Here is a 26,597-nt window from a genome sequence, read left to right on the forward strand (position 1 = left end):
ACTGCAGCACACAAGGGGAGATGAACTGACGTCCTCCCCACACCGCCTGCTCCACCAGACCCAGCGAGGGTCCTGCTCCAGAGGGCAGAAGCAGGATTCTCCCATGAATAAGGGAACGCCATACACGTACACGCAAGTTTATCCGTATTAATTCATCATGGTCTTCCTAGAAACTACTCTGAAACACACTTCCCCAAACCCCCTCAAATCTCCACAGCCCCTGCAAGCTCCCCTTAGGTACCCGACAGAGCTCCATCTCCCAGCTGCCGCTCACAGAAGGTTAAATGCCATTGCCTTCAAGAGGGAATGGATCAAGCCTTAATTTAAGCCTACAAGTTTTCACCAAAGGGGATTCAGCTGCAGCATCCTGGCCCATTTTCCCGTTTGGGTAATTGCACTCCTGCCTTCCCACTGTCCCCCACATTCCCGAAGTCCCAGCAGCTCTGCAGCCCCCCAGGAGCTATTTGGGAAGCGGGTGGAAGCAAGCCCCGAGCCCACACAGGCGGCAGAGTGGCTAGACTCTGGGTCAGAACCAGGCATGTGGTGTATCTCAAGCCTGACACCACTGCTACCCTGCTGGCTCCAGCAACCTCTCCATCGCTGCCAGATCGCAGAGCGGCCACCAACATGCTCCGACAGCCTGGGGTTTGCACCAGGGGCCACTCCAGGATTTGACCAGCATCAACAGAAGAGGCTGCAGAAGGACAACGTGAGATCCTGCTCATAGTTTATCTGAGCAATCACTTGGAATAATGAAAGCCACTTTCTCCAGGAGCACACTGTGTCACTCCTGCAGAAGCAACCCCTAGCAGCCAACTCTCGTGTCCCAGTGCTTCACACTTGCTGGAGGGGGAAGACCATGAGCAAGTCCTACACAAAGCAATAGGAGCAACAGGTGCAGATGCTCCTCTTCCCTTGGAGGGTCCTTCTGTGCTTAATTGTGTTGCAGTCTCCACTGGTTAAAAAGTACCTTTTCCCACGGACAAAGAACTAGGAGGAGGGTACCATGAAAGTTGCATCTGAGGAGCTGCTAAAGCTTTAATTTTCTGTTAGCTGGACAACACAGTCAGTATGCCAGACAAGAAATTAAGTGATCACTCAAAAGCAAATTCCCAAACTTGGGAAGCTGGAAGCATCAGACTGATGAACATGAAACACAACACAACCCCAGGGCGCAGAGCTCTTTATTGGGGGAAGGAGGAGAAAAAACCCAACCAAAACCAAACCAAGAACCACCCTGGTACTTTCTTGTTCAAGTTTACCTTTCACAAAGCAGAGTTATTCAGATTCGGATTTCTTATTTAGGAAACCAGCAGGATTTGTTGAGGGCTTTTTCTGTTGTTATAGAAAAAGATTAGGTGGTGGAAGAACTAGAAACACCCCATCAAAAAGCCAAGGTCTAAGGTCAGGAGAAAAAGAGGGGAGAAAAACTGCCGGCAGGGCTCTCGCCCTTTACTATAGCAGGTTAGTTGCACTAACTCACTGGTTAGTTTGGATGAGAGCCCCAGAGCAATACTAAATGTCACTTGTCAAAAGACATATGGAGCAAGTTTTGAAGTGACATGGTTCAGCCTAGCTTCATGGTACGCACCTGAGCTGCCACCAGCTGAGAACCAGAACCGGGAGGTGCGCACCCAGCAGGGACCAGCACGGATACACTGCGTGGGAGTGAAAAATCCTACCCTCAAAGAAATCCTAGGGAAAGATTTAAACTGCAGTCAAAGCAGCTACAATCCATTTTAACAGTGTCAAACGCAGCAAGTTTCCAAAGGATTAAATCACTACTTAAATCATCTTCATAATTTTAAAAAATGCCTGTAAGACAACACTAGAAGCTAATTGTACTATTTAAATTTAGTGAAGGGAGGATTTTTTTCGTTGGGATTTTTCCTCCTTAACTGCAATAAAGAAAAGCCCAAGGGTCTAAAACTAATAATCTAATAAACTTTGCTAAGTGAACATTGTAACAGATAGGCCTGGATGAGATTTTCTGTAAATGCCAGACAATTTCCCTTGATCTTTATCAGCAGAGATGCTGCTCTGGCTTCAGTAGGAAGAAATTAAATTTGGTGCAAAATAATAACATCTGGGTGAGATTTTGTTTGTCAAGACTAGCAGTCCCTTTAGATGCCAGGCTAAAAATATTAAAATTAACTCTGAAGGCTTTCACATTTGTGTTTTTATATGAGTGGTTAGGATGTTTCCATACCAACATAAGTGGTGCAATTACCCGTGCTCTGTGCAGGATCCCTGGCAGACACTGGGTCCTACCCAATGCAAGACACACACGGAGAGCTGTCTCCCCTGCCAGAGCACGCACGTGAGAGTTGGCATTGCTTTGGGCTATCCCACTCCTGCAGTCCCAGTTCCTGAAGTCACAGAGCATCTGCCCCAACTTCAAGGAGAGACACCACATGGGAGCAGGACTTGCAGGAGATGCTCAGGGACCACATGGGCTCCAACAGCTGTCACGAGTGCCTCTCCCCTGACTGCTCCAGCATCCCCCCCCATAGCTGAAACCCTACATAGCATGGGCATCCTACATTCTCCAGCTGTGCCAGGGCAGCAGAAGTCTTCTGACCTACAACCAGCTGCCATAGCACATACCTTGGCAATGCGGGAGGAAGCAAACAGCACACCAGTGGGGTCTGATTTGAGACACTGCACCCCACCACCAGCTCCCTTAGTGATGTCTTGAGACAGAAGCCTGTCCCTTACCACAAGCAGTTCCCAGAAACAAGAAACCAGACTGCCGTATCTTGGGTCCAAGTACAATTTCTGTAGCTGAACAGCCTCTGGTGCTGCAGCCATCAAAATGCTCTTAAACAAGTAGCAATCAAAAGATCTATCTATTAAAATAAGTGTTCTTCTACAGACTTTGAGATTAAATTTAAAGATAACAAAAGCACACAATTTTCAAAATCTAATTGCCCTTCCAAGTCCCAAACACTTTGTACGAGGTGAAGTGAGCTCCTCAGCGGATCCAGCTAGGAACTCCTCTCCTACAATGGGATTACAAAAGATCTTTAAAATTAGTCATGAGCTTTATTTTATAAGCAGAAGTGGTCAGGAACTCTTCAATCAAATGCTCTTCTTCCCCACCACCAAGAATGGCAATTCTGCATACCAAGGGTTTTCTGAGTAACACCAGCTCTAAAACCCCTGGAGAGGGAAAGGGCTCTCACTGCCAGGATGGAAATTCACAGTTTAAAAAAAAAAACACAAACAAAAAAAAACACAGGAAAAAATATCAGATCAAGGGATTCAGCTCTCCCCAGAAGAAGCAGAAATTTCAGAGCTAGAGCACCCAACCGCTATGCTATATACAACCTATAGTATCATAGGGTGCCACTCCTACACACAGTAAAAACTCTGATGTTGCAATGGTTTTGTCAAATGGTAGGGGAAGGAGGCAGGCACTTTGTATTCCAGCCAGGTTATTCACCATTTCTGAAGCCAGTCCTCATCTCCAACGCCTAGGAAAGCAATCTCTCAGTTTTACTCCATTCTGTTTAGCAGAATTGGAACTTAATGGTCACTGCATTAAGAAGTATCAGGAAAAAAATACACTGTTACCTCCTCAGCAATTTATTCGATCTTACATTGAGAAAAACAACACATTAGACTTCATCAGTCAGTTGTGGACTAGAACAGAGCTTTGCCACGATCTCACAGGCTTCAGCAATCTCTGGGTCTTGCTGTTAGTGAGGCATGCAACAAAAATAAATCAATTATTCTAGAAAAATATCAGCATGAAGGAGAAAAAAAATGCTTGACTGCTTGTGCCTTCTTTTTTAAATATAGGCAAAAATGCCATTAATACAGAATGATGGAACCTCAATAGGATAGTACTCAACAAGCAAGCAATCATTTCACCACGCATTAACCACGGATAGAATAAGTTTTGTTTGTGTAAAGGTCCTAAAAAAGAAATTATTGCAGATTCAAGTGATACAAACTAGTGTGTATCCACAGCAGAAAATAATTGTCAAAGATTGGTTTTTCTGAGACGACAATACATCACATCACGTTACCATTAGAGAAAAAAAAAAAAAAAAAAAAAAAAAAAAAAAGAGCTGCCACTGTATAGTGTGGCAATAAGTTACCAAGCACCCAGACACCCCCTGGCAGCACCAGGGACCACACTTGTGAACAAGGCAGCCTCTAACCGCCTTCACATGGAATCATCAACTTTGTTTTGCAGTGGTTTACAGTAATCAACGCACACGTTATAGCATCACACCAGGGTGACAACCAGATCATATTACTGCAACCTGGGTTTTGGGACTGGCAGAATCAGACAAGACTGTACTTGCACAGATATTTTAATTCTTGGAGAAGTGGGGTTTTCATTTCTTTTTAAATTTGCACTTGAAGAGGTTTAGTGTTCAAATTTACATTTGCTGTTTCAGCTACAGGAATATTCAGGACAAGCCCTGCAGAGCAGCCATATACCAAACCAGGTATATTATTTATCATACATAAACATATATAACATATACAAACAATTGAAAACAAGTGAACAGTCCAGCCACCTGCATTTCTGATTGCCAGGTACTGAGGAAGAGGAGCAGAAGCACCTCCTCCTCCTGCCACATGCCTGGATGACCCCCAGCACTCACCTTGGAAGACCGCAGCGTTCTGGATGACAAGGAACTTCAGCTCCATGCTGGCAGACTGCAGGAGCTGCTCCATGTTCAGGCGGGCTGTTGCCTGGTACTTCTCCTCCATCTTCCTCGAGCAGCACGTGGAGCCCTTTGGGATACATACTTGCAGATCAGACCCTGGAAAGGAACAGAAGAAGGGCAGAAAAATTTGCATTAGGAGGTGGAATTGCTGGGAGTAGAGAGGAAACAAACCCCATACAGTGGTATCGCTGCAATTACTGTTTGGGCAAACTGATGCCATTTCTGGAATTTGTCCTGAGCAAGCAGCTTGGCCAAAGGAGAAGACTGATAAGGCAGAGCCAAGATTTCTGAGCAATAGCCCCCGAGAGCTTACTACGTACGCCTGCCAGCATCCCGCTCGCTTCAGCTCCCACACACTCCATCCACTGATGTGGTGGTGCTGAGCAGAGCGATACAGAGCATCGCCCTCCTGCCTAGGACATGCCCACCAACACACTGGTAAGGAGCTGCAGGCACCCAGAAAAGATGGAGTGGGAGACGGAAAAAAGGAGCCAGGATTTGTAGCTGTGGATTTACAATTAATAGAGCAACACATGTAGTTCAGCAGGCAGGATATGCTTGTAATTTGCATTAAGACTTAAAACTAGCTTAATACAAATAACTGTGTCATTTGCCTGTGATCTCCAACCTTTTGCATCCACAGCAATAACAGTAACAACAGAAGGGCACAACAATAATGACCTACTGGGGTTTTTAGTGCTAATTAAGACTTCTAAATTGTAAATATCTCGAGTCCTCCCACCAATTTCACCGTCCCATCTTTCCCCCATTGCAACAGGCAAAGCTATCACTTCACTTATGTGAGTCCCACTGCAGACGGACAGGTCCTGAGGCATGCGCTGAGCACTGCAAAATTGCCTGTTCAGCAGCAGCCATGCCACTGCACCTCCACCCATTCACCAGGAACAGTGCAACAGCCAGGAAACGAAGGCAAGAGGAATATCGCTTGCTCTGGCATCTCAAGCTGTAACTCAAAGCACTGGTCAGTGATGCTAAAGTTTGGGGTTTGACCTTCCCAAAGCTCTTACTCCTGGAGGTAGTAGACAATTTTAGGAAAAGTGCTGTTGCCATTAGCTAAAAAGTGAAATAAAAACTAGGGAAAAAAAAATCACCTTTTGGGTTTAGACAACAGGAAAAGATGGAACAGAAGAGCTAGAAGCAGCAGCAACAAGAAGCCTCATTCTTGATCAACCTTCCATGGCAAACTGTGGCCCCACAAACACTAGCAAAGCAACAAGCTCATATCAAAGCAAATAGCCTTCATCACACAAAAACCCACCTAATATGATGCTGCTGTTAGAAACTCAAACGCTAAGCAACAAGTCCATTAAAAACAGCTGTCCATGGCCACACGGCAGCAAGGGATTTACGCTTCAGTGTGTGCCACCCAAACCGCATCGTGCCCTGAGCAGCAGCAGCTCCCTGTCAGGCTCAGCACTGCCCAGATCCAGGACTAGGAAGCAGTCCCCAAGCCAGCAACCAACAGCCCACACAGGGTGAACGGGCTCCACACACCCCTCAGCCCTTGCTCTGCCTTCCCCCTTGCTATAGAGGTTTTTTCCCCCTCAATAAAAGCAAGTTTGGCCATTTACATCTCTGCTCTGGAAGGATTACACATCCTTCCAGGTTGCCCTCTCCTCTCCTTCTTAAGAGTCATACCACATCTACTCTCTCACTAATTACTAGAAAGTGTCAAAAGTCACTTTTCTAAGTGTACTCCAGAAGAACAGGATTAATATTAATGTCAGTTCAATCGTGTACCTCCTGAAGAAGAGTCATGCACACCACCGAGGGAAAACCAGCTGTCAGGGCTCGGGAGCAGCGACAGCAGAAACCCTCCTCCCTCCAGCTCCATTTCTTCCCCTGGCACAGCCTGGGAAAAACAACATGAAACACTTCATCTGCAACGTGCATTTCACATGTGGAGAGGAGCTTTAACCAATGCAAGTCCTGCCGTCACCGCAAAACAACGCGTAGCAGAGGGGGAGAAAGAGCACCACCCCCCCAGCTCCATCTCTACCCGCTGCCTCTGTTTCCCCTTCTGCAAAACAGGACACGCAGCACAAAATCCTTCATCCAGCCCCCAACAAAAGCCAGCACCACGGATCGAGCCTCCGTGGCTTGTGAACTAAGCTGCTACGGAGGAGCACTGTGACAGGCACTTCGTGCATCTAAAAAATAACAGGGACCACGAAACCGCATAATAGCAAGACACTGTTAATGAGAGGAGCAGTTATATAACAGGGAGTTAAAGAGGTTTTTTAAAGTCAAATCCAAGTCAATTTACACCGCAAAAAGGCTTAGCATTGTTCCTTTAACACTACAATAAAGCCATACATTTCTTGTTAATACAAAGCTTATTTCCTCCTACATTTATTATATTGGACACATTTCAAATGGGGGGGAAAAATAAAAAAAAGCCTTCCATGATTAATGGAAATACCAATATAGAAAATCTGAGAGTTGGCAATTAAGAGATCTGTGCAAGTTAAAGCCAGGCATAGGAAGCAGCAAGGTCATCTACTCACATCCCATCCTTCTTTTTGGCAATTAAGCCAGTTTCTCCCCTTAAATGGATTTTTGCTTTTGTGAAGTTGAGGGACACATGCTGTAGCAGAGCAATCACAAAGGAGGAGGAAAAAGCCTGAGAATTAACTCTGACAGCTTAAAACGTTTTACAGAGATAGCCAACTAACAGTGGTGACCAGAAATGCCACGGTAAACGCAACAGGTCAATACAGGCAGGACAGGCTCTTACAAGCTACCAGGGACAGTCCTTGGCGCAGTGCTGCTACCCTGGGCCAGGGAACAGGGGCCTGACTCCCACCTGCCAGCTATTTTCTGTACGTGGCTTTCCCAGGGCTGAGCACACCCAGACAGCCCCATCCCTAAGTCCTAGCAGTAAGGGAAAGAGGCTTTGATGCCCAGGAGCCACTAACCCACCCCGCTGACCCCAGCCCCAGCAGACACCGATGGAAGAGGGACAGCGCTTTCTGACCTGCGAATATATTTGGGGTTTATTCATGCCATTGCCTGCAGGACCCTCTTCTGCGCCCGTATGCTGCAGCACCACCCACGAGACCCAGACCCTATGCAAACTGTGAACGCTCCGCCAGCACCGTGGCTGCACAGACGCAAACGCCTGGAAACACACTGCAAGCCTACAGACCAGGCACCAGCACGAATTAAACTGTCACACGTTTCTGGCTCCATAAATGTAATTGAAAAGGTCCTGTGAGTCATCAAATCCTACCCCCTGCCTCCCAATCCACCCCTCTAAGCATTTTTGTCTAAACATAAATATCTCCAGCCACAGCTCCCACTTGCGAGATAGAAGAGCCCCTTCCACTGCCTAGCGGCCCTTACTGTTAAGGCTGTTTTTATCTCCTAACCTTCACCACCACCTCCTTTTCCTTCAAGTTTCAAGCCATTACACCTCATAATGCCAGTCAGCCCTTGCAAACAACCTCCTCCTTCTGCCATAAATCACTACAAATTCACTTTCAGAAAGAAGAGTGTCCCACAAATTACTCCAACGGTTTTATTAAATTGCATGGAGACATTCACATACCAACCTTTGCAAGATTGGTGATATCAATGCAGTGCTAATAAGCACGGGAGCCTGACCCTCCAACACCCAGCTGCCAGGGGTGAACAGGAGCTGGATGCGGCCCCTTCCATAGGTGCTGGAGCCAGGCACCGTCAGAGCGCTGTGCCATTTATGCCATCTTGGGGAACAGCAGTGTAAATGCTCCAGTAATTTTGCATACGCTCCTAGCTGACAGAACTAATCTCCACAGCTACAGTAATTTCAGCAGCACCCTGCCTTTTCCTTCTTCTCCTGACACAGTGATTTTTTACTGAAGTCTGGGTAGCAGTGAATTTAATGCTTTAAATTTGACTTTGATGTACAATTATTCCCACAGATAGGTGGTTAGTACAGCAGAAGTGAAAATAATTTCAGTGGATTAAATGTCAAAATTTAAAAAAAAACCAAACAAAACAACTTGAGATCATCTGCAGGCAGTTGTGAACTCCTCCATGAGGCTGAAGGATTGTGTTTTGATCCTAAGCATCCCAGGACAGCTCCAACCCTGTCATCAGATACAGGCAGGCAAGCCGCGCTTTCCACGGGGCACACAAGCCTGCCCACCCAGACACAACGGCGTCTTAAATCAGATTAACGTTCACCCCAAATTTACCCCAGGCATTGCCAAAATAAGAACCTGTCCCTGCTCTATGCCACATTACTGCAGCCTCCTCCCTGTGTTAACAGGAGGGCTCTGCCACCCCATGCAGCAGCACCCTTCACCTTCTGCAGCCTGGAAACATCAGGGGGCTTCATCCCACCCTCTCAGCTCACCAATTTGTTAATATTACCCTTAAGAAAGCTGCTGCTTCATGTTCATTTTCTTTCTCTAATTGTTTCGCAGTCAGCATCGTACTTTAAACAGATAAAAGCAGTGATTCAACCTTTAAACATATTGGCTTTTCCCCCAGCTATTTCAATTTTTTTAATTTGTTTTTTTTTTATTAAAAACCTTTTAAATTATGTGACTAGGGGATCGTGCATCTGTCACTGGCTTTTAATGCTCAGCATTTGGGGGCGGGGGGAAGGAAACACAAATGTTCAGAACCCAGGTTAAGTGCTGATCTCTTTAAAACCTAATTAAAGAGATATAAATTATAAACCAACCTCGTTCAATAGGTGATTAAAGTTGGAACAGTATGGGTACTACATGGGATATTTATTACTGCTTAATTATCTTTTATTTCCTATTCCATCTTATGTTTCACATGGCCATCTGACTCGGGATTCCTCCCCAAGCCTAGCAATGTTGGCCAGATGACTGCCACACAAATATAACACTCTATAACATCACATCTTTTAAAAGAAGAAGTTACCGAGAAAAGAGAGAGGTTTTACAGAGTAAGAGTTCCCCCCTAACAAATGTACAAATGTATCAACAATACCGTCATCAGAAGTACGGAGTTAATTTGTGGGCACCCACGCACCGTACACATTTGTTACAGACACACACCCTACAGCCATTCCAAAGACTGGGAAGAACACTGTTCAGGATGTTGTTAAAATTAACCCCTGGGGGGAAAAAAAAAAAAATAAAATTAATGATCTCACTACAAAACCACTGCCTGGGAAGGTTACTAAATTTTAGGGTTCTGCTCCTGCTCTCTTAACTATCAAGAGAGCAACTTGCAGGCCTGAAATAATTAAGAACAGAAAACTCAATTATCTAGCAAACTAAGATCTTAAACCACCATGCTAAGCTAAACAGGCTGCACTAAGAGGAGTATCATTAGTCCCACTCAGGAAAACCAGGACAAAAGAGCAGGAGCACAAAGGGAACCAGCTTGCATCGGGTCCAGCAGGAAGAGTTGGGATTTTTAGTTTTTAAGTTGTATGATGGCACACATCAGCAGCCAAAAAGAAGAGAAGAAAGCTTGACACGCTCAGCCAGCCAGTTGTACAGCTTTACACCCAACTCCAAAAGCAAAAGGTTAATCTCTTCTTTGCCTCCGAAGAGAATAAACAAAAAGCTGGAAACTGCACAAGCATGGAACAAACCCTCCAGCTGATATTTCTGCCAAGATAAATATTCCTCAGCTTTCCTACTGCCCAGAGCCACAGACATCCACCCCCTCTCCCACCTTGGCAAGGCAACAGCTTGCCCCTGCCCCTTCCCCTCCACCCACGTGCACCAGCCCAATTACCTGGCACGTCACCCTCAAACACAAAGAAATCCAAGCGGCAAAGAGGAGAGAAAAAAAGACCGAGGAAAATGGAAATTCAAGTTACGGTTTATACATAAGAAATTACGTAGGGAAAAGACAAGAGGAAGAAGAAAACCAAGACAGGCAGCATAAGAAGAAGAGAATTCAGTTCTTAATGAATGTGAAATTACCCCAGCGCAGAATGACAGGCTGGCTCGCGAGCTGGCGTTACGTCTCAGCTTCAGAAGAACCTGTGAAAAGCACTCACATCGCCCTGCCTTCGCTCTTCTCCAGCACAAGGCCTCTCAGCTAGCTCGAGTGGAGCAGTTGCCATGAATTACATCCTCCCACCACTCCAAACAGTCAGCCACAGCTGACAGCGGTTAGGTCATGCTGCTGCCCACCTGCGATGCTCTAGAACTGCAAAAACCCAGTCCCCAGGCTGCAGGACCTGAAGGGACCAGGCTCCTGCTCGCTGCCTGATGCACGCCTTCAGCTAGAATTAATCCCAGAACATAACAGCATTCATGAAACAGCACGACGCTTTCCTCACATTTATCAGAACTGCCTTTTGGTTTGGTTTTGTTGTTGGGTTTTTTTTAATTTTAAGTATCAGCCTGGTGCGGCTGAGCTCCTCTGCGGCGAGCGCTGTGCGCTGTCCCCCCAGCCCACGCACCGTCGGTCCAGGGTCCAGCAGAACGGAGCCGGGGGACATCTCTCCTGCCTGCCTTGCAACTCTGCAGCGCTCCCGCTACTTAACACCTTCAGCCACAGCTGCTCATAATGCAAAATGTGGCTTCCAGAAACCATTATTCTCTGTTTGTGTCAAAATACCCCCAATATTTTAAGTAAGTTGTTTAAACCCTCAGTTTCTCTAGGGTGATATGATCTATAGGCAAAGGTTCTCAGAATTGATTCCGTGTTGATCTGTGGCTGGGAACTCCAAAACTTTTTTTAATTGACAGATGTATGAAAGGAAAAAAAGCAATAAACAGACGCCTGGAAAATAGTCCTTGAGTGATGTTCCCCTATTACAGAGATTTATGCAGCTGCTACTAGGAGAAGCGAGTGCTCTGAAGTGTAATTACTACACAGAGTCATGCAAGATGGGCCGGATCCAAGGTATAAGCAAGCAGTCATTGCTTTAATTATGATCAAGTTTATGTACTTAGGCAAATGTAAAATCCACTTTCGATTTGATGTGTGGGAACTTTATCATCATAACAAGCTGGAACCATTCACTTGAAACACCAGGCCTGTTATGAGGTATTGATCCAGCTACCCACAGGCTCTGCAGAGAGGCAAAGGGCTCCTTACTCTGGAGTACCAGAGATGCAGCTGGGGCTCCCCGGACAGCAAGAGCTCAACTGAGCAACTCCAGCAGCCTGAGCCCTGCTAGGAAAGGAAGATGCCTGGGCAAGGGCACCCACTGTGATCACAGCCCAGGCCAGGATGGAGGATGCCACAGGTTTCTGGGGAAGGACTGACCCCACTGCAGCACAGAGGTGCCAGCAGCCCCTCACCACTCACAGCACAGCCTGCAGGGTCCCATCGGGAACACCCCAGCTGCCCACCCCTCCATCACCTCTCCCTGTAAAAGTACATTCCAAGAAAGTTACTTAGGGATCAAAGCAAACACTTCACAGACTTTCACTGAAGCCAGGGAAGACATGTCTTTGATAACAAACAGAATTTGTCATTCCAGCAGTGATATGAGCTGCTCCTTCCCCTCCCTGCAACCCTTCACGCAAACATTTCATCACAAGGTATTTCCAGTGCTACTGGAAAGAGACCAGGACCCTGCAGGATGGGGAGAAACCAGATAGTGCTCCTGCAGCTACTTTGAAAGAAACATCAAGAAAAGTGTTAAAAATCATACAGGAAGAGGGTGTAAGGATAGGAAAGGATACGGAAGGCAACCCTCTCACCAGGACTTAAATCTAAACTCTCCTTCTAGATCTCAGGCACTGCTACAGCCCTACAGACCAAACTGTTTGGGATGCGCACCGGCTGACACAGCACCTCACAGCCCAGCCACAGGCACCCCGCTTCTCCCCTTCCTCTCCCGCGCTACAGCCGACCATTGCCGGGGCGACTCCTGTATTTCTGGTCTGTACGATGCCGAATGCAAGAAATGTAACTCAACACATAATTAAAAGCAGCTCCTGCTAGCGATGATCTCATTGCACCTCCCCTGCCTGTCACGTTTGCCCGTTATCTCTCCCTTTCCATACTTTGATCACAAGCTTTGCAGGGCCGGCGTTCTCCATCCATCACGTACCTACCCGGCCACGGCGGCCCCCGCGCTCTCACGGCACCTCTGTCACGCAGCCACCAAAACCCACTCCGAGAACACAGCCACCCATCTGGGGGAGCCGGTACTCCCCAGTTACTCAAAAAACTGCCAAAGAGCCTTTATAAGGTTGACAATTCAAGCATTGCATGGCTATTTTCCGATGGGCAGGCGGCAGCGGGCGGGAAGCAGCCCGGCGGGGCTCGGTGCGGTGCCACCACCTGTAACGCTCACGGCGCAGCAGCACCGAGCCGGCTCCGCCGAGCCCCCCCGCCCGGCTGCCTGCGGGCAGCCCCCGGGGTCAGCGGGGCGCTGGAAGCTCCCCGGGGGACACGGCCCTCGGGGGACGGCGCTGCCCAGCGCCCTGCTGCGGCGAGCCGGGACCCGCGGACGGAGCCGGGTGCGCGGCTGGCGGGCAGATACGCGGCGCTCTCCCCGCCCCGGTAGGGCACGCGTGGGCGGCGGGTCCCTGCCCGACAGCCCCAGCTCGCTGCGAGCCCCCCCCCGGGGAGCCCCTGCTGAGCAGAACGACAGCCGCAAACCGCCCGCTCACGCGGGAGGGGGACGGCGCAGGGACGGCGCGGCGGGCTGCCGGTCCAGCCCAGCAGCGGGGCGCACCCGCCGCTCCCGGAGCGCAGCGCCCGGTTGCCTCCGCACCCAGCCGCCGGGGAAGAGGCGCTCCGGCGGGTGGGCAACCCGCAGCCGGCTCCGCGGCGCCCCGCAGCGACCCTCCCCGCGCCCCGCTTCCCGGGCGCTACAGCCGCTTCGCCCCGCACCCGAGCGGCCCCGGCGCACCCCCGTCCGCAGGGCACCGGCGAGCCCCGGCAGGCCGGACGGTCTCACCTGGCACGGGGCTCTCGGGCACCCACTTAGCCCCGGGCTGCAGCACCTGGAAGGCGGTGCGGACGGAGCGGCAGGCGGCTTCCCCCGCCGGCTGCGCGCCCCCCGGGGCACCGAGCAGCGCCAGCAGCAGCACCAGCAGCAGCGCTCCGCCGCTCCCCGACATCCTCCCGGGGCACCGGGGCGCTCCTCTACACCCCACCGGCGGGCATCCCCGCCGGGGCGGAGCCAGGCTGCTGCGCGGCGGAGCAGGAACGCGGCGGAGCGGAGCTCAGCCCCGCGCCTCGCGCGGCGCTCCACGGAGCGCCGGGACCGGGCACCGGGACGGGCTCCGCGCGCGCACCGCCCCGCCGCGCTCCCATTGGCCCCCGCCCCGCCGGCCCCCGAGCCGATTGGTTCCCGCCCCGCTACCGGCAAACTTGCCCCGCGCGCGGCACCGCCCCGGCGCTCATTGGCCCCGCGGCGCCCGCCCCGCGCCACACCCGCCCGGCCAGCTGGGAGCGCCGCTGCGGGCCGGGGCCGTTCGGCGCCCGCACGGGGCCGGGTGCGGCGGCGCTGCAGCGCCCCCGGGGCCGCGTGCTCCCCCGGGGCCGCCACCTTCGCGGGCGGTGCGGCGAAGCACCCGCGCAACCCGGCCCGGCGTTTTGCACCGCGCCGCGTGCGCAGCCGGCGGGGGGCTTTGCAGGGTGCGCGGTGTCCCGTTTGCACACGCGCGTGTAGCGTGAGTTCACCGTGCCGCGCCGTGAACGCGCAGCGCGTCTCTGCAGCCCTCGCCGTCCCCGGTCTGAGCCGCCGCACCCCAGCCGCTCCCCTTCCCCTTAACGGTGACCAGCGGGAGCTGGCGGGCAGCCGTCGCCCACCGAGCCGCAGGCCTGGCCTGACCCTGCGCCCCCGGGACGCGGGGACCCCGGCTGCGGCACCAGCCCAGCTCCATCACACCAGTAACCCCCCAGTACCAGCGATGCGGGCTCAGCCGGGGGGGGGGGGGCCGCGGTGCTCATGGCACCAGCAGCAGCGGTGTGTGGTGTGACACGAGCGGGGGGGGGGGCGGGGTGTGTGTGAGCAAAGGCTTAGTTTAAAAAATGCTTCAGTAAAAAAATTGCAAAATTGCCCAAACCGTGTTTGCCCAGGCGCCCTCCCTGCTGCTCACCCCCCATCCGCACGACGCTGCTTCTGCAGAGGAAAGCACTGAGGGAGCACGCGCGAGCGGAAGAACAGAAGAAAAACCGATTTAAGATTTCCACTGCAAATACAGGACCAAATCATCGCTAATGGCTCGCCACCAGCTCCTTTTTCCTTCTGAAATTTGGAGGAGGGATGAAAAATGGAAGTCCGGCCTGTGTGTTTGTTCTGAGAAAATGCCTGCCAGGGAGAGATTGTTAAAATATATTATGGATATGAGATTAATAAGCCGGAATGTGCAACATGTCTCCTCGCTTAATGGATTGCCGGAGCCTGTTGCTGTCCGCAGACTGCGCTATTTATTATCCGTTTATTGTGTCTAGTAAGCGCAGCTGACAAAGTGCCCATTAACCGGGCAGCAAAAAGTCCTGATTTGCAGGAATTCGGAGGAATCCGGAAATTACATTTTGCTCAGAGGTACAGGTGCTCCACGGTGCAAATTGCACCTGATTTCAGCAGGGCACAGAGTGGGCGTGCGCTCAGCCATACGGATGAGGATTCAGCCTTTATGCATTTTCATTTCTCCCGGTTGCTTGCATGAAATACCGTCACATGTGCTTCAGCTCATGCGAGATGCGTCTTTTCTGCACCTCCCTCATGGATTCGGTGATAGATTTGTTATATTTAGGCAACAGTTTGGATTTCGGGTGCAGTATTGCTTTAGGTTAGAAATGAATTGGACCAAATTGCAAAATACAAAGGCTGGTATTTGAAGTGCTCCTTTATACGCGCTACTGCAAATCTATATTATGTTTATGGTTTGAATTACAGTTGTCTAAAAAGCATTCAAGCACCTCCTGTTTTCATCTTCAAACCTGCTGTGTGTATTTCATTTAAGTACAGGAGGCTTTTACCGTTCCAGGTAAGTACGCAGATATTGTCAGGCATGCCATTATAGCAAAGAATTACATACAGTGCCAAATAGGTGGCATTTAGGTATCTCTGCTAAGACGAGGGAGTGCTTTAAGACTTCAAACCAAATTAGAAGACAACATTACCGCTCTTTACTGGATCTGGCTTCACGGTGGGATCTGTCATTATCTTGACAGTGATTCTCTGCAAAAATAAAGTTTATCTATCAACAAGCGGTTATGTCAGAAGAGCGATAAAGCTTGTGGAAATGTACAACAAAGCCAAGTGGCAGCCCTTTTGTTCAGTTGCTGTTTTAAGTTATACCCAAAGTCCACTGGAAGGAAAAAAAAAGAATTTGCATTTTAACTGAAGACCTTCCCTAATGGAGCAAGTGATTTTCACTCATTTCCCCGTGTTTTCACTCTGGCATTACTGAGTTTTCCTTGGGGTAATAAGCTCAAGGGTGCAGCTGGGTGGAAACGGGGGGTGAACCCCATCCCATCCATGGACCAGCAATATTGTTTTGTTCTGTAGCACCCCAGCTGCAAGCCCAAAGGACCCTCTCCACCCTGGTGCCTGCAGAAGCATTCCCAAGGTGACAATGGCAGACTCTCTGACCTGCACCGGCACTGCAACAGCCCAAAGAAAGTCCAAAGCTATTTTCCTGAGCACTCCACGTCCACATGACTTGTCCTTTCAAGGTGTGAGGATAGCAAGTGCAGGTTTGTCCTGAAGGAGAAAGCAGACGACTTGCTCCAAGATCAGAAGCAAAGTCACTGGGTTAGTTGTATGCCAGCTGATGTAGTAAGAGCCAAGTCGTTGTCTCATATCCAGGATGATAATTTCCCTTGTTACAACTGCTCACACCATAAAAATTTCACTTAATCATCTACCTGCCTCAAGCCTGTAAGTAATGAGAGGCAGGATCGTGTGTAGCTGATTTTATCAAATGCTCGTATGAAGTTCTCCACTGGGAAAACCCTGAATCAATTAAAACGCCAAGGAGAGACATAGGAGAGGGATCCGTACTCCCAGTAGATGCTCACCAGGTTATCAACACATTTCACTTACTCTTCCTCTGTAGACGGGGTGGATGAGCTCCATGGGGACAAGGTCAGCTGAGCCAGGCCTATAGCAGAGGAAATCACTGTGGGGCAGGGAAGAAAAGGAAAAACGTGGAGCATCTGTTGATACATCTGTGTGTTTTCAGCACATACCTGACAGCCTACGTGGGCACGTTCAGCCTGGCTTTTTCATCCGTGCTGTGATCCCCTTGTGCTGACTATGGCGAGCTTCATCGCTTGAGATCACTCGTGTCCTGCTGGAACCAAGAGCTGCAGGCAGTGATGGCTTCTCCCTATCAAACTGACCCTTTCCAACTGATTCTGCACCCTGCAGAAGTTGCATTTCAGGCTTTCGTAACCATTTGTGGAGGAGGAGAAGGGAGAAGCTCTTCACTATATAACAATACTCGCACATTGTCTGATGGAAAAAAGAAAAGTGCATTTGCCGTGGGGCACTGGAAGAAATGATGGATAGCCAGGTAGCAGGCATCCCTCCCCTGTTTGGCAGGATATTGTATTCCATGTGCCATACAGGAATGCTGATAGATCCATAAAGCATTAGCCTTTTCCTCACCCCAAAAAGCAGTGGCTGATAAATCAGTAGCTCTCTGGATTTTGTTGGGAGCAGATTGCACAGCAGAAGCAGCAAAGCCTTTAGAGAGATGCATCACTTAAAGACACTACAGGTGCCAATAGAGCTGTACATCAAGAACACACAGACAAATTGCTTTGCCTGTCCAAAAATTACATACTTCTGAACTGGAACTTTTTTGCAAGTATGTAGCAGCTTCAGTCACACTCGCATCAGAAGTGCCTCCCAGAACCTTGGAAAATCTCTGCACTCCAGTCCTAGGGAACTCCACTTTTTTTTATGCAAAGAGTTTGGAAAGTCTTCTCTCCCACTATAGAACACAGAATTTACCGAATCATAGAATTGTTTAGGTTGGAAAAGACCATGGAGCCCAACCCTTAACGTAGCACTGCCAAGTCCATGTCCCTAAGTGTCACATCTACATATCTTTTAAATCCCTACAGGGACGGTAACTCAACCACCTCCCTGGGCAGCCTGTTCCAGTGCCAGACCGCCCCTTTGGTGAAGACGTTTTTCCTAACACCCAATCTAACCCTTCCCGGGCTCAACTTGAGGCTGATTCCTCTTGTCCTATTGCTTGTTACCTGGTAGAAGAGACCAACACACACCTTGCTACAATCTCCTTTCAGGTAGTTGTAGAGGACAATAAGGGGTTTTGTGGGATAAAATCCCAACCAGACCCAAACCTTTCTAAGCCTGTGGATAAGACACAGGTTTTGCAGCTAGATATACAGCTAACCATCCAGTTATCCGAAGATTTTTGCATCCTTTGTAAAACTAAGAATGCACAGGCACAGCAGATGTGGTTCAAAAGCTCTTCTACCCACCCTGCATCTCTGGAGGACCCAAAGCGCAGCGTGGAAGGATGAAAGACGGAGCGTGCTGGAGTTTGGGACATGCTGGTCATGGGATGTGGCTGTCAGGAAGGAAGGATGCTCGTAGCACTCCTCAGCACTGCCCAGGCTGCAATACCCATCTCTTCTCCAGCTCACAGTGAGTGGGGCTGAACACTAGCAGAGCTCCTGAGTGCAAAAGAATCATTTGAGATGCAGGTCTAGAGAGGGAATCAAAGCAGCAGAGATGGGAGAAAACTATTCACCGTGCACTGCTGCCTCTGCTGGGAGCACAGGGCAGACATTTCTCAAGCTGATATTTTCATTTATCATCTCCCGGTGATTAATCAACTGAAGAGATGCTGCCAGGAGACAGCCCAGAAGGGATCAACCCAGAGCATTCACCTATGACAATAAAGCGCTGCCGACAATTACCAGCCCAGGGCTGTCACACCATGGGTATCCCACTCACGGGGGGAGCTGGGATGTAAAATTACAGAACACTGCTGTGAAGTAGCCCTGCGCAGAGCGAGCAGACTGACAGCTCCAGTGCAGGCATGGGAGGCACACTGAATTTAACTCCGAAGAGATGCTGCACTCCTGCTTCCCCGCGCTGCAACAGGCTCCACAGCACAGAGCGAGCTCTGCCAGCAGCTGAAGCAACAGGCGATGCGCTGCATGGTCAAAGTGCAGACTAAGACTAGATCTTTGCAGACCAGGTGGCCCGAGTGTGGCTGCAGATGCTGAAGTCCCGTCGTACAATGCAGAGAGCACATAGGCTTTGAGAGGGGATTTATAACAGAACCAAGAGAAGTTATATTGAATATATAAATTGCTCCCACTCCAAAGGAGGACACAATGTATTCAGATGCCTTTCCAGGAATGCTTTCTTCCTGTGCAGTGGCACCACAGTAAAACTTGATTTATGCCTTATTAAATTATTTTAATGCTTAATATTCTATGCAAAACCTCTATGAAGAGATATAATAGAGGAGTATTTCTGCTAGGCTCATGCAGAAGCTGTCTCGAATTGCATGGTAATGAGGTGCTTCCAAAGGTATCAGAAGCGTTAAACCGCTCCTCAAATGCCGCTTTGCAGGTAGAAGAGTGGGTGGGTGACTTGGTGGCAGCTTTTATACCCCATAATTCAAGGAATTGTAGGGTCACAGCCTTCTTCTCCCTCACCAACACAGATCAGGAGCCATTGCTGGAGCCAGTGGATTTAGAGGAGCCCCAGTGAGCACCAAGCCCTAGCAAAGGAGGAGACCTTGGAACAGCGCAACGTGAAGCAGCACGAAGAGCCTCCATCAATGACAGGGTGGCTCCAGGGCCAGCAACGGGCTGCTGCAGCATTCAGCCACCATGCAGCAGGATGGACAGCATCTCTGTCACTTGCTGTGTCCCCCACCATTGCCACCTTCTTCCCCCTCCCTCCCTTTCAGGCTTCTCACTCTTTTTTTCTCATTAAGGAAAGGTCACTGCACGTGACAGCAAGGAGAAAAAAAAAAAAAAAAATCACAAACCAAAGGAGTTTCTGGGTTTATAGCCACTTTCTCCAAGTTCCCACCAGATCCGGAGGTTCTGGTCTCCTACAGCTGCGAGGTGGCACGATATTCACTGGCTGCACGTTCAGCACCAGGGCGCAGCACCCATTTGCCCCTCTGCTGCAGACACATACTGCTCCCCAGAAGTTCTCTCAGCCTGTTTGGGCTTTTACCACTCCAGGTCTCCCAGCACAGACATCATGCCTGTGCCAAGTGTGGCCAGCTGTCCCCCAGAGCCCTTCTCTCCCTGGGAGGCGAGGGCCCCCAAGCTGTGCAGCTCGCCATCAGCAGCTCCCTCGTCCTTTGTCCCTGCTCCAGCACATCACACTGGGAGATCATGACCTTGCCCAGGTTAGGTTTTTTCAGCTGCATCCATGGCCTGACCCTTCCAGAGGCGATGCCAGCAGCAGCTACACAAGGAGCTGTGCGAGCGCTCCTCCTGGCTGGCTGCACTCGGAGCTCATCATGCATTGCTCTTCTCATTATTAGCATTCTCACTTGCACCTGCGAGGACATTAATAGATCTCAGAGGGCTTGGCTATTAAGGCTGCATCCTTCCTGCACAAGCCAAATAATCTAATAAAAAACCCAGTTAGATTTAACACTTGTGCATTTCAAGGCATTTCCCAAACAACAACTAATTATCCTGCTGGACGCTCAGCCAGGTTTCACACCTCCGTGGAGGAGGACAGCATATCAACAGAGGGGAAGTTTCCTTTTAAAAGGAGCCTCACTAGACGTCCACGTTCATCTCATTTCCAATCAGTTAGAATAATGAACCACCTTACACAGAGAGATTTATTTTGTTTTTAAGTGCTAAATCATTCCTGCACACGATGCATAAATGTCAGGCCTCTCAAACAGCTCTTTGGGGGTTTGGGGTTTTGTTTATATTATTACTATTAAACATTAAGCAGGAATTGAGAAGCAGGTAAGTGTGAGGCAGAGCTGGTTTCTCCTGACTCCCCCAGTCCTTTAAAAGAATAATGAAAAACCCACACCTAGCTATGGGCGTCTCAAGCAGAAATTCTCCTCAAATGCAGAAATCTGTCTCTGTGTGCCTGTTTTGGGGACAAGATGGGAAAGAAAGGGAGAGTGAGTCACTGCGCTCCGTCACAGCTCCATTTTGTGACTCTGGTGTAGGGCACTTCAAAGGTTTTCCATAAACCCAGGGATTAGTGCAATTAGGTCAAAACTCCGCTTTGATGAAGAAGAAATACAGCTGCTGACAAATTACTCCATAGGGCTTGGCCAGCAATGGAGAAAGCAAATAGAAACAAGCCCAAGCTTGTTATTTTTAGTGTTTCGGGATGGTTAAAGTCAGCCTCTTGGTGCAGGAGGTGTGGGGGACCTGACCGGGCAGCGCTTGGAGCTGGCACTGCCCAAACGCAGGACCCAAAGCCTTAAAACATGGGGGAGAAGAGCTGCCGGGACCAGCGCACTGCTCCATGGGCATCTCCAGAGGAACCCGAGTGCAACTGGCAATTTAGGACTTCATTTTAACCTCAGTCTAAGTGCAAGCATTTAGAAATAAAAGTGACCGCAATGTATTATTCAATGGGCTGGTTTAGGAGAAACTGAATAATTTAAACAGTACGTGCTTAAAGCCAAGTGACTTTTCCTTCCTGTGCCCCCCTTTCTCTCATTGCACCTTCTCTGAAGCCATCAGCAAATGTCCTGCAGGTTTCAGCAGAGCGCAGCAAGCCGTGTTCAGGTCTTATCCATGGCCTTTCAGGAATTTGTCCTCATTTGTGACCTGGGCAAGAGTAAGAAGGAAGGTCTTAGGGAGAAAGAGGTTTGGCTCTACTAGAAACTGCTCTCCCAAATGAGAACTGCTGTCAGTGACCAGTATTTAGCACTCACAGGGTGTGCATCGGTCATTTTGGCTTCGCTTCCCCTAGAAAGCAAGACCCTGATTCAAGAAGAAAGTGCATTCCGTGTAAAAGCAAGATGCATCATCCCTGCATGATGCAAAGCACTGAACCAATACAAATGTACTCTGCCAGTGCAAGCATCTTGTAAATGCATAAAAGGTTCACTTTGTTCTGCATACTTTCTGCCAGGCAAGGCATTGCTGAGTGCCAAGGGAACACAGGGTGATTCTCACTCGCAGGACATGGTGCTAAACAGAAATCCTGCCACAGAGAGGTCCTGGGCCCCGCTGCGAGCATAGCACTAATGCACTGCAAATTGGCCAGCAGCATCTGACCTTTTGGGACTCGTTCAACAAAATGACTCAACTCCAGACTTACAAAGCAATCCCATGAAAAGCGGACCTGTGTGCAAACCCCTGGCTGAATCCAGGCAGGTGTCTTAGAAGTGGAAAACATCAGTCCAAAAGGAGTGGCTGATAGCCTAGCGTAAGTACACGGAGCATCAGCCACGCAGCGCTAGAGGAGGGAAGACGTGCAAGCAGAGATGAACATTTAAGTGTTGGGATTTAGAGTGCGGTAGCTCCATCTGAGACGCCTCCAGGCCAGCCAACCTTGGGAGCTCCTTCACCACCTTGCTCCCACACCTCTCCATTTGCAACACGGGAATAATGATTTTTCTCTGCTTTACTGGGATAGTGAGGAGATAAATTCATAAATACACTGAAGAGGATCAGCAATTACAGTGCCGAGGTCATGCTCACACCTACCTTGATGACAGCCCAAATGGACCTGCGAAAGAGATGTCCTGCATCTTCCTGGGATTAGCATCGATTAAATACCACAGAGAAACTGCATCATTTAGCAACTTCTGACAATTATGAAGATGGTCAGGTACCTACCTTGGAAAAAGGCTTGAACAGAGCTGCCAAGAGGAAAGCAGTTAATTCCCGCTGGCTGTGCTCACGCTGCAGCTGCAACAGCAGAAACCTCCAAAGTTCTGAGAACATGAAGATGCCATCTTCATTTCCAAATGAATTTCCACTTTATAGGTACTCCTGATAGAAATGCATGAGTAAGACAGATCCAATTAGTTCACCTAATAGTCTTGCATGATGAGATTGGCCTACCCATCTGAGCGCAGGATTTCGCACAAATGAAAGAACATTCCCATAAAACTGAAAATGTAATTTAGCAATTTGGAAAGAAAATCGACAATCTTTTGAGAAAACTAATAGCTTTTTACTGTGTAATATAAGCTCACCTATACAGCGTGGAAAAAAAAAATAAAGCATTAAAGAGACAACCCTACCACTAAATGTGATAATAATAAAAACTCCTCAAATTATTTCTTACTACCCATCTTTGTTCATTTTCAGAGTCTCCAGAAACAGGGACTCCCTATGCTTTTGACAGATAATCTCAACAATTCCTCATACAGCTGGGAGTAGCACACTCCCTGCAAACTGCCACCAAAAAAAAAACCAAACCAAAAAAAAGCAAAACCAATAAAAAACCAAAAAAAAACCACCACCAAAACAAAAGACGTATTCTGCTTTATCATTTAAAAGGCAGCCCCAGGGCCCTGATCACGGCAGGTGTGAACTGGCCGAGCTACAAGTAATTTTATGGCACTGTCGGGCTCAGATCAGCCAGAGAGGTTTGCCTCTTTTCTGGAAGCATTTGTAATCACCTGAGGCCTTTTTTGAGGGAGACATTAATTCATAATCTCCAAGATCAGAAGCATCGGGTGGATTACCTGCTCTCCTGTACAGCACAGCTTCACATCACCTCCTGTTGCCTCTGCCCCTCAGCCTTCTGTGTTGGTCCCTCAGCCTTCTGTGTTGGTCTGGAGGCATCAGGATTCAACCCGAAGATGTTACAAGGCATCTTGTAACAGCGAGAAACCCTGGGGTTTTCCTGTGCACCTCCTTCCCGCAGTGTCCCCTGCTCCGAAACACAGCCCTCCTTCCTCCACTGCACATGTCCTGCAAGCTGATGGCTCCAGCCACGCTCCTCCTGCCCCTCTGCACCCAGGGCTCCCCTCCAGAAAGGCACAGGGTGCAAAGAGCAGACCACCCTGGTAGAAAACTTTGCCTTTTAGGCTGCCAAACCACATGCTGTGCTCACCCCACGACAGCTAAAGCCATTTAGAGCACGGCCTTAACATCACCTGGATCTTTGGTCCCCCTAAATCCTGAAGCATGGCAGCTTTGCCATCACTGGGGCCACCTGAAGCCACCCAGCGTAGCTCTTGTGTCACCCCCAAACCACTGTCTCTCCCCCAAACCACTCGCTAGCATTTACTCCTCGGCCAGGCAGCAGGGCAAGATGCTTTGAAAAAATACTCCACAGCTGAGCAAAGAGCTTGCATCTGATGAGACGGTTTGCAGCACTCTGTATTGGAGGGTAAATGTTGAGCACGCGGCATGCGCATCGGCTCGGTGATGCATGGAGATATTTACCTGACCCCTCAACTGAAAGCAAAGTGCTTCAATAGCCACAGAGAGCACAGAAAGTGGTTTCAGACACATAGCTAGACATTAAAACAACGCGAGCAGCAAGAAGTGCAAAATTAAAAAGCTGTGCCAGTGTTTCTGCACTGGATTTTGGGTTATGATTTGCTGCGGATCAGTCACGTATCTGTCCTGCTTGGATCATTTGCATCCCCCACCAGCTCTTTCCTGAATGCTGCTTCTGTTTTCCAGGTCACAACAACAGCAGCAGAAATCCAAAAGTTGGTCCCACAATGTGCATAATTACTGGTTTCAGAGAAAACCTAGCCCTCCAGCTGCCCTGCTCGTATAGGTTATAATGTCTGGAAAGGGAATTAATTAACCTAGACAGCTCTGTAGCACTCACATGAACTCACCGCAGCCCATTTACAAACCTGCTTAGAAATGCTGGCTTAGCAGGCAGGCAGTCGGCTATAAATACAGCTGCAGATGGAATCCCTGAACATTTCAATGCTAGTTTTGAACAGCAGTAACTTGACATTTAGTTCTGGGGTAATAGTGAAATGTCAACATCTGTTGTGGAAACACAACATAGTGATTACATTAACACCACTTGCAGCTCTTAAGCATGCGGTAGCGCAACACTGCACCAGGATGCGCTTGGACAAAACTGTATTGAGCTTCATGGTTTGAGTTAGAGAGCACAACTGTCTGGGCTGGAGTGCAACAGGATCAGGCCCTGCTCTGGGCAGCTGTATTTCACGGCTGGAGAGCCCACAGCTGCAGCCTGCCGGCTCAGGGATGGCCATATCTGTATCAACTGGATTGCTACAGTCCATAAATGCATCACTCACAGCCTTTACAGGGGAAGAGCCTATAACCACCATGGAGACCTCAGACCATCCCTTACGACTTGCAAGAGTTTGGCTGTGATGTAGCAGAACAAACCAAGGCTAGCTCGGTATTTAATTATAGGTCTGAGGTCCCTTACAAAGGTTTGTGCAAGGATTTCACCTTTTGCTTCCTCTGGTTACGAAACATGCTGGACATCCTAGCCTAAAACTTGTTGTGATCTTGGTCTGACGTCTTCTAAGTGAAACATGTCCCCACGTCACGAGGCTATGATGGTGGAGGCAAGGTGAGACCCCACAGAAGCTGATGGAGCTGCTGGAAAGCGAAAGCCGCCCGAGGCTCAGCACGAAGAGGGGGATCCCGGCAGGAGCTTTGCCATTCACAGTTTCTCTACACCACCAACAAGCAGCCAACAGCCGCAGGCAGACAGCAAACGCAGCAGCTAAAAGCAGCCTGGAAAAAAAGCAAATAACGGCGCATTTTGGGCAAGATGCCCAAACCCGTCTGCACCATTCCGTCCCAGGCAGGAGCACGGCTCCCCCGTGCCCCCCACAACCCTCAGAGGCACTAACCCGGGCAGCAGCTCATCTGAGCAACATGACATTGCAATAATTTATAAAATCACTTTTACCCATCTTGGCTAAAACAAGGCAAAGCACCGTGGACTTGGCACTGAGTGAGTTTTTGAGCTGTGTTTTATGAATTGGCCTGAACACGGGCCAAATCCCGAAGTACTCAAGGATATTGGTGCCATAGATTTTTCGGTCTAAAGGGAAGTTACTGTATTTAACCATTATGGTGTAAAAAATGGTCACTAAAGGCAATCATCAAAGGGGCGGCATGTTAGCAATACTTGCCTATTTGGAGAGCAATAAATACAGGAATTGCCCTGGGTTTCCCTTCCCTGTGGTCATGCATCTACAGATTTAAAAAAAAAAAAGAATGCTTAGGTCAGCTGGCCCGTCTCCTTGGTCATTTTATGCCATTCTGGAGAAACCTTTTGTATTCACAGGGCCAGATCCAAAAAATTGCCGAGTCTTAAAATTTAATTGTGGGTATTTTGAAGGTGGACTGAATTGCATTAGAGCACTGCATGCGGCACAGCAAATCCTAGGGCATGGCATCAGGCTGAGCATCCTAAGCTCAGCCCGCGGTCAGACTAGTGCCAGGCACAAGGGGCTGCAGAGAGGTCACCAATGTTCCCAAACCAGAATAAAGAAACGCAGGTTTGTTTCCATACCTGAGTTCTTGACTGTGCTGGGAGCTGAGGGGGAAAACCCAGCGAGTTACCTGTTCGCCTACAGCCCATGGGAAGGGGGAAACAGCCACGGGCAGGGACAGCCTGTGCCAGGGAGCAGCTCCAACACCCCGTGCAGCATCCGGTCGTGCAGCATCCGATCGGTCTTCAGCTCCTGCAGCAGCCAGGGCAGCAGATCTGACAGGCAATGAAATAGTTCGGTTCAGTGCGGCTAACCCCTACCAAACCAGAGGTTAGCCCTCAGGGCTCCAGGGCTGGAAATGGTGCAGTGGAGCTGGGCTCAGCATCAGCATTCCAAGCCTTTAACGCTGCTCTCCCGACCCAGATCCTGGCCCAGCTGAAGTCAGTGGGAATTTTTGTGTTGATGTTCAGCCCCTCTGCGTTTTGCCAGAGGACCGGATTTCCCCACAGAACAGCTGGAAAGCTTTCCTCTGCTTCTACCAACCTCGCACAACTCTGTGAAGATTTGCTCTGGATTTCCTTGGATTTGAGCTTGGAATCAGGTCAGAGACCCTGACATAGTGGCTTCAAAGAACTGC

General features: G+C 49.3%; 1 protein-coding gene across 1 annotated transcript in view; it reads right to left on the reverse strand.

The window, feature by feature from the left end:
• The window catches only part of GPC3 (glypican 3), a 154,986-nt gene extending 141,098 nt beyond the window's left edge, over nt 1–13,888 (reverse strand). The window contains exons 1-2 of the mRNA XM_055727739.1: nt 13,558–13,888; nt 4,623–4,784 (exon numbers count right to left, since the gene is read on the reverse strand). Of these exons, the coding sequence (XP_055583714.1) occupies nt 4,623–4,784; nt 13,558–13,720 (325 nt within the window). The 5' untranslated portion in view covers nt 13,721–13,888. The remainder of the gene's footprint in view (nt 1–4,622; nt 4,785–13,557) is intronic.
• Nucleotides 13,889–26,597: the final 12,709 nt, after the last annotated feature.

The sequence above is a fragment of the Falco cherrug genome, chromosome 15, assembly GCF_023634085.1.
Source record: "Falco cherrug isolate bFalChe1 chromosome 15, bFalChe1.pri, whole genome shotgun sequence".
In the NCBI taxonomy this organism is placed as follows: Eukaryota; Metazoa; Chordata; class Aves; order Falconiformes; family Falconidae; genus Falco; species Falco cherrug.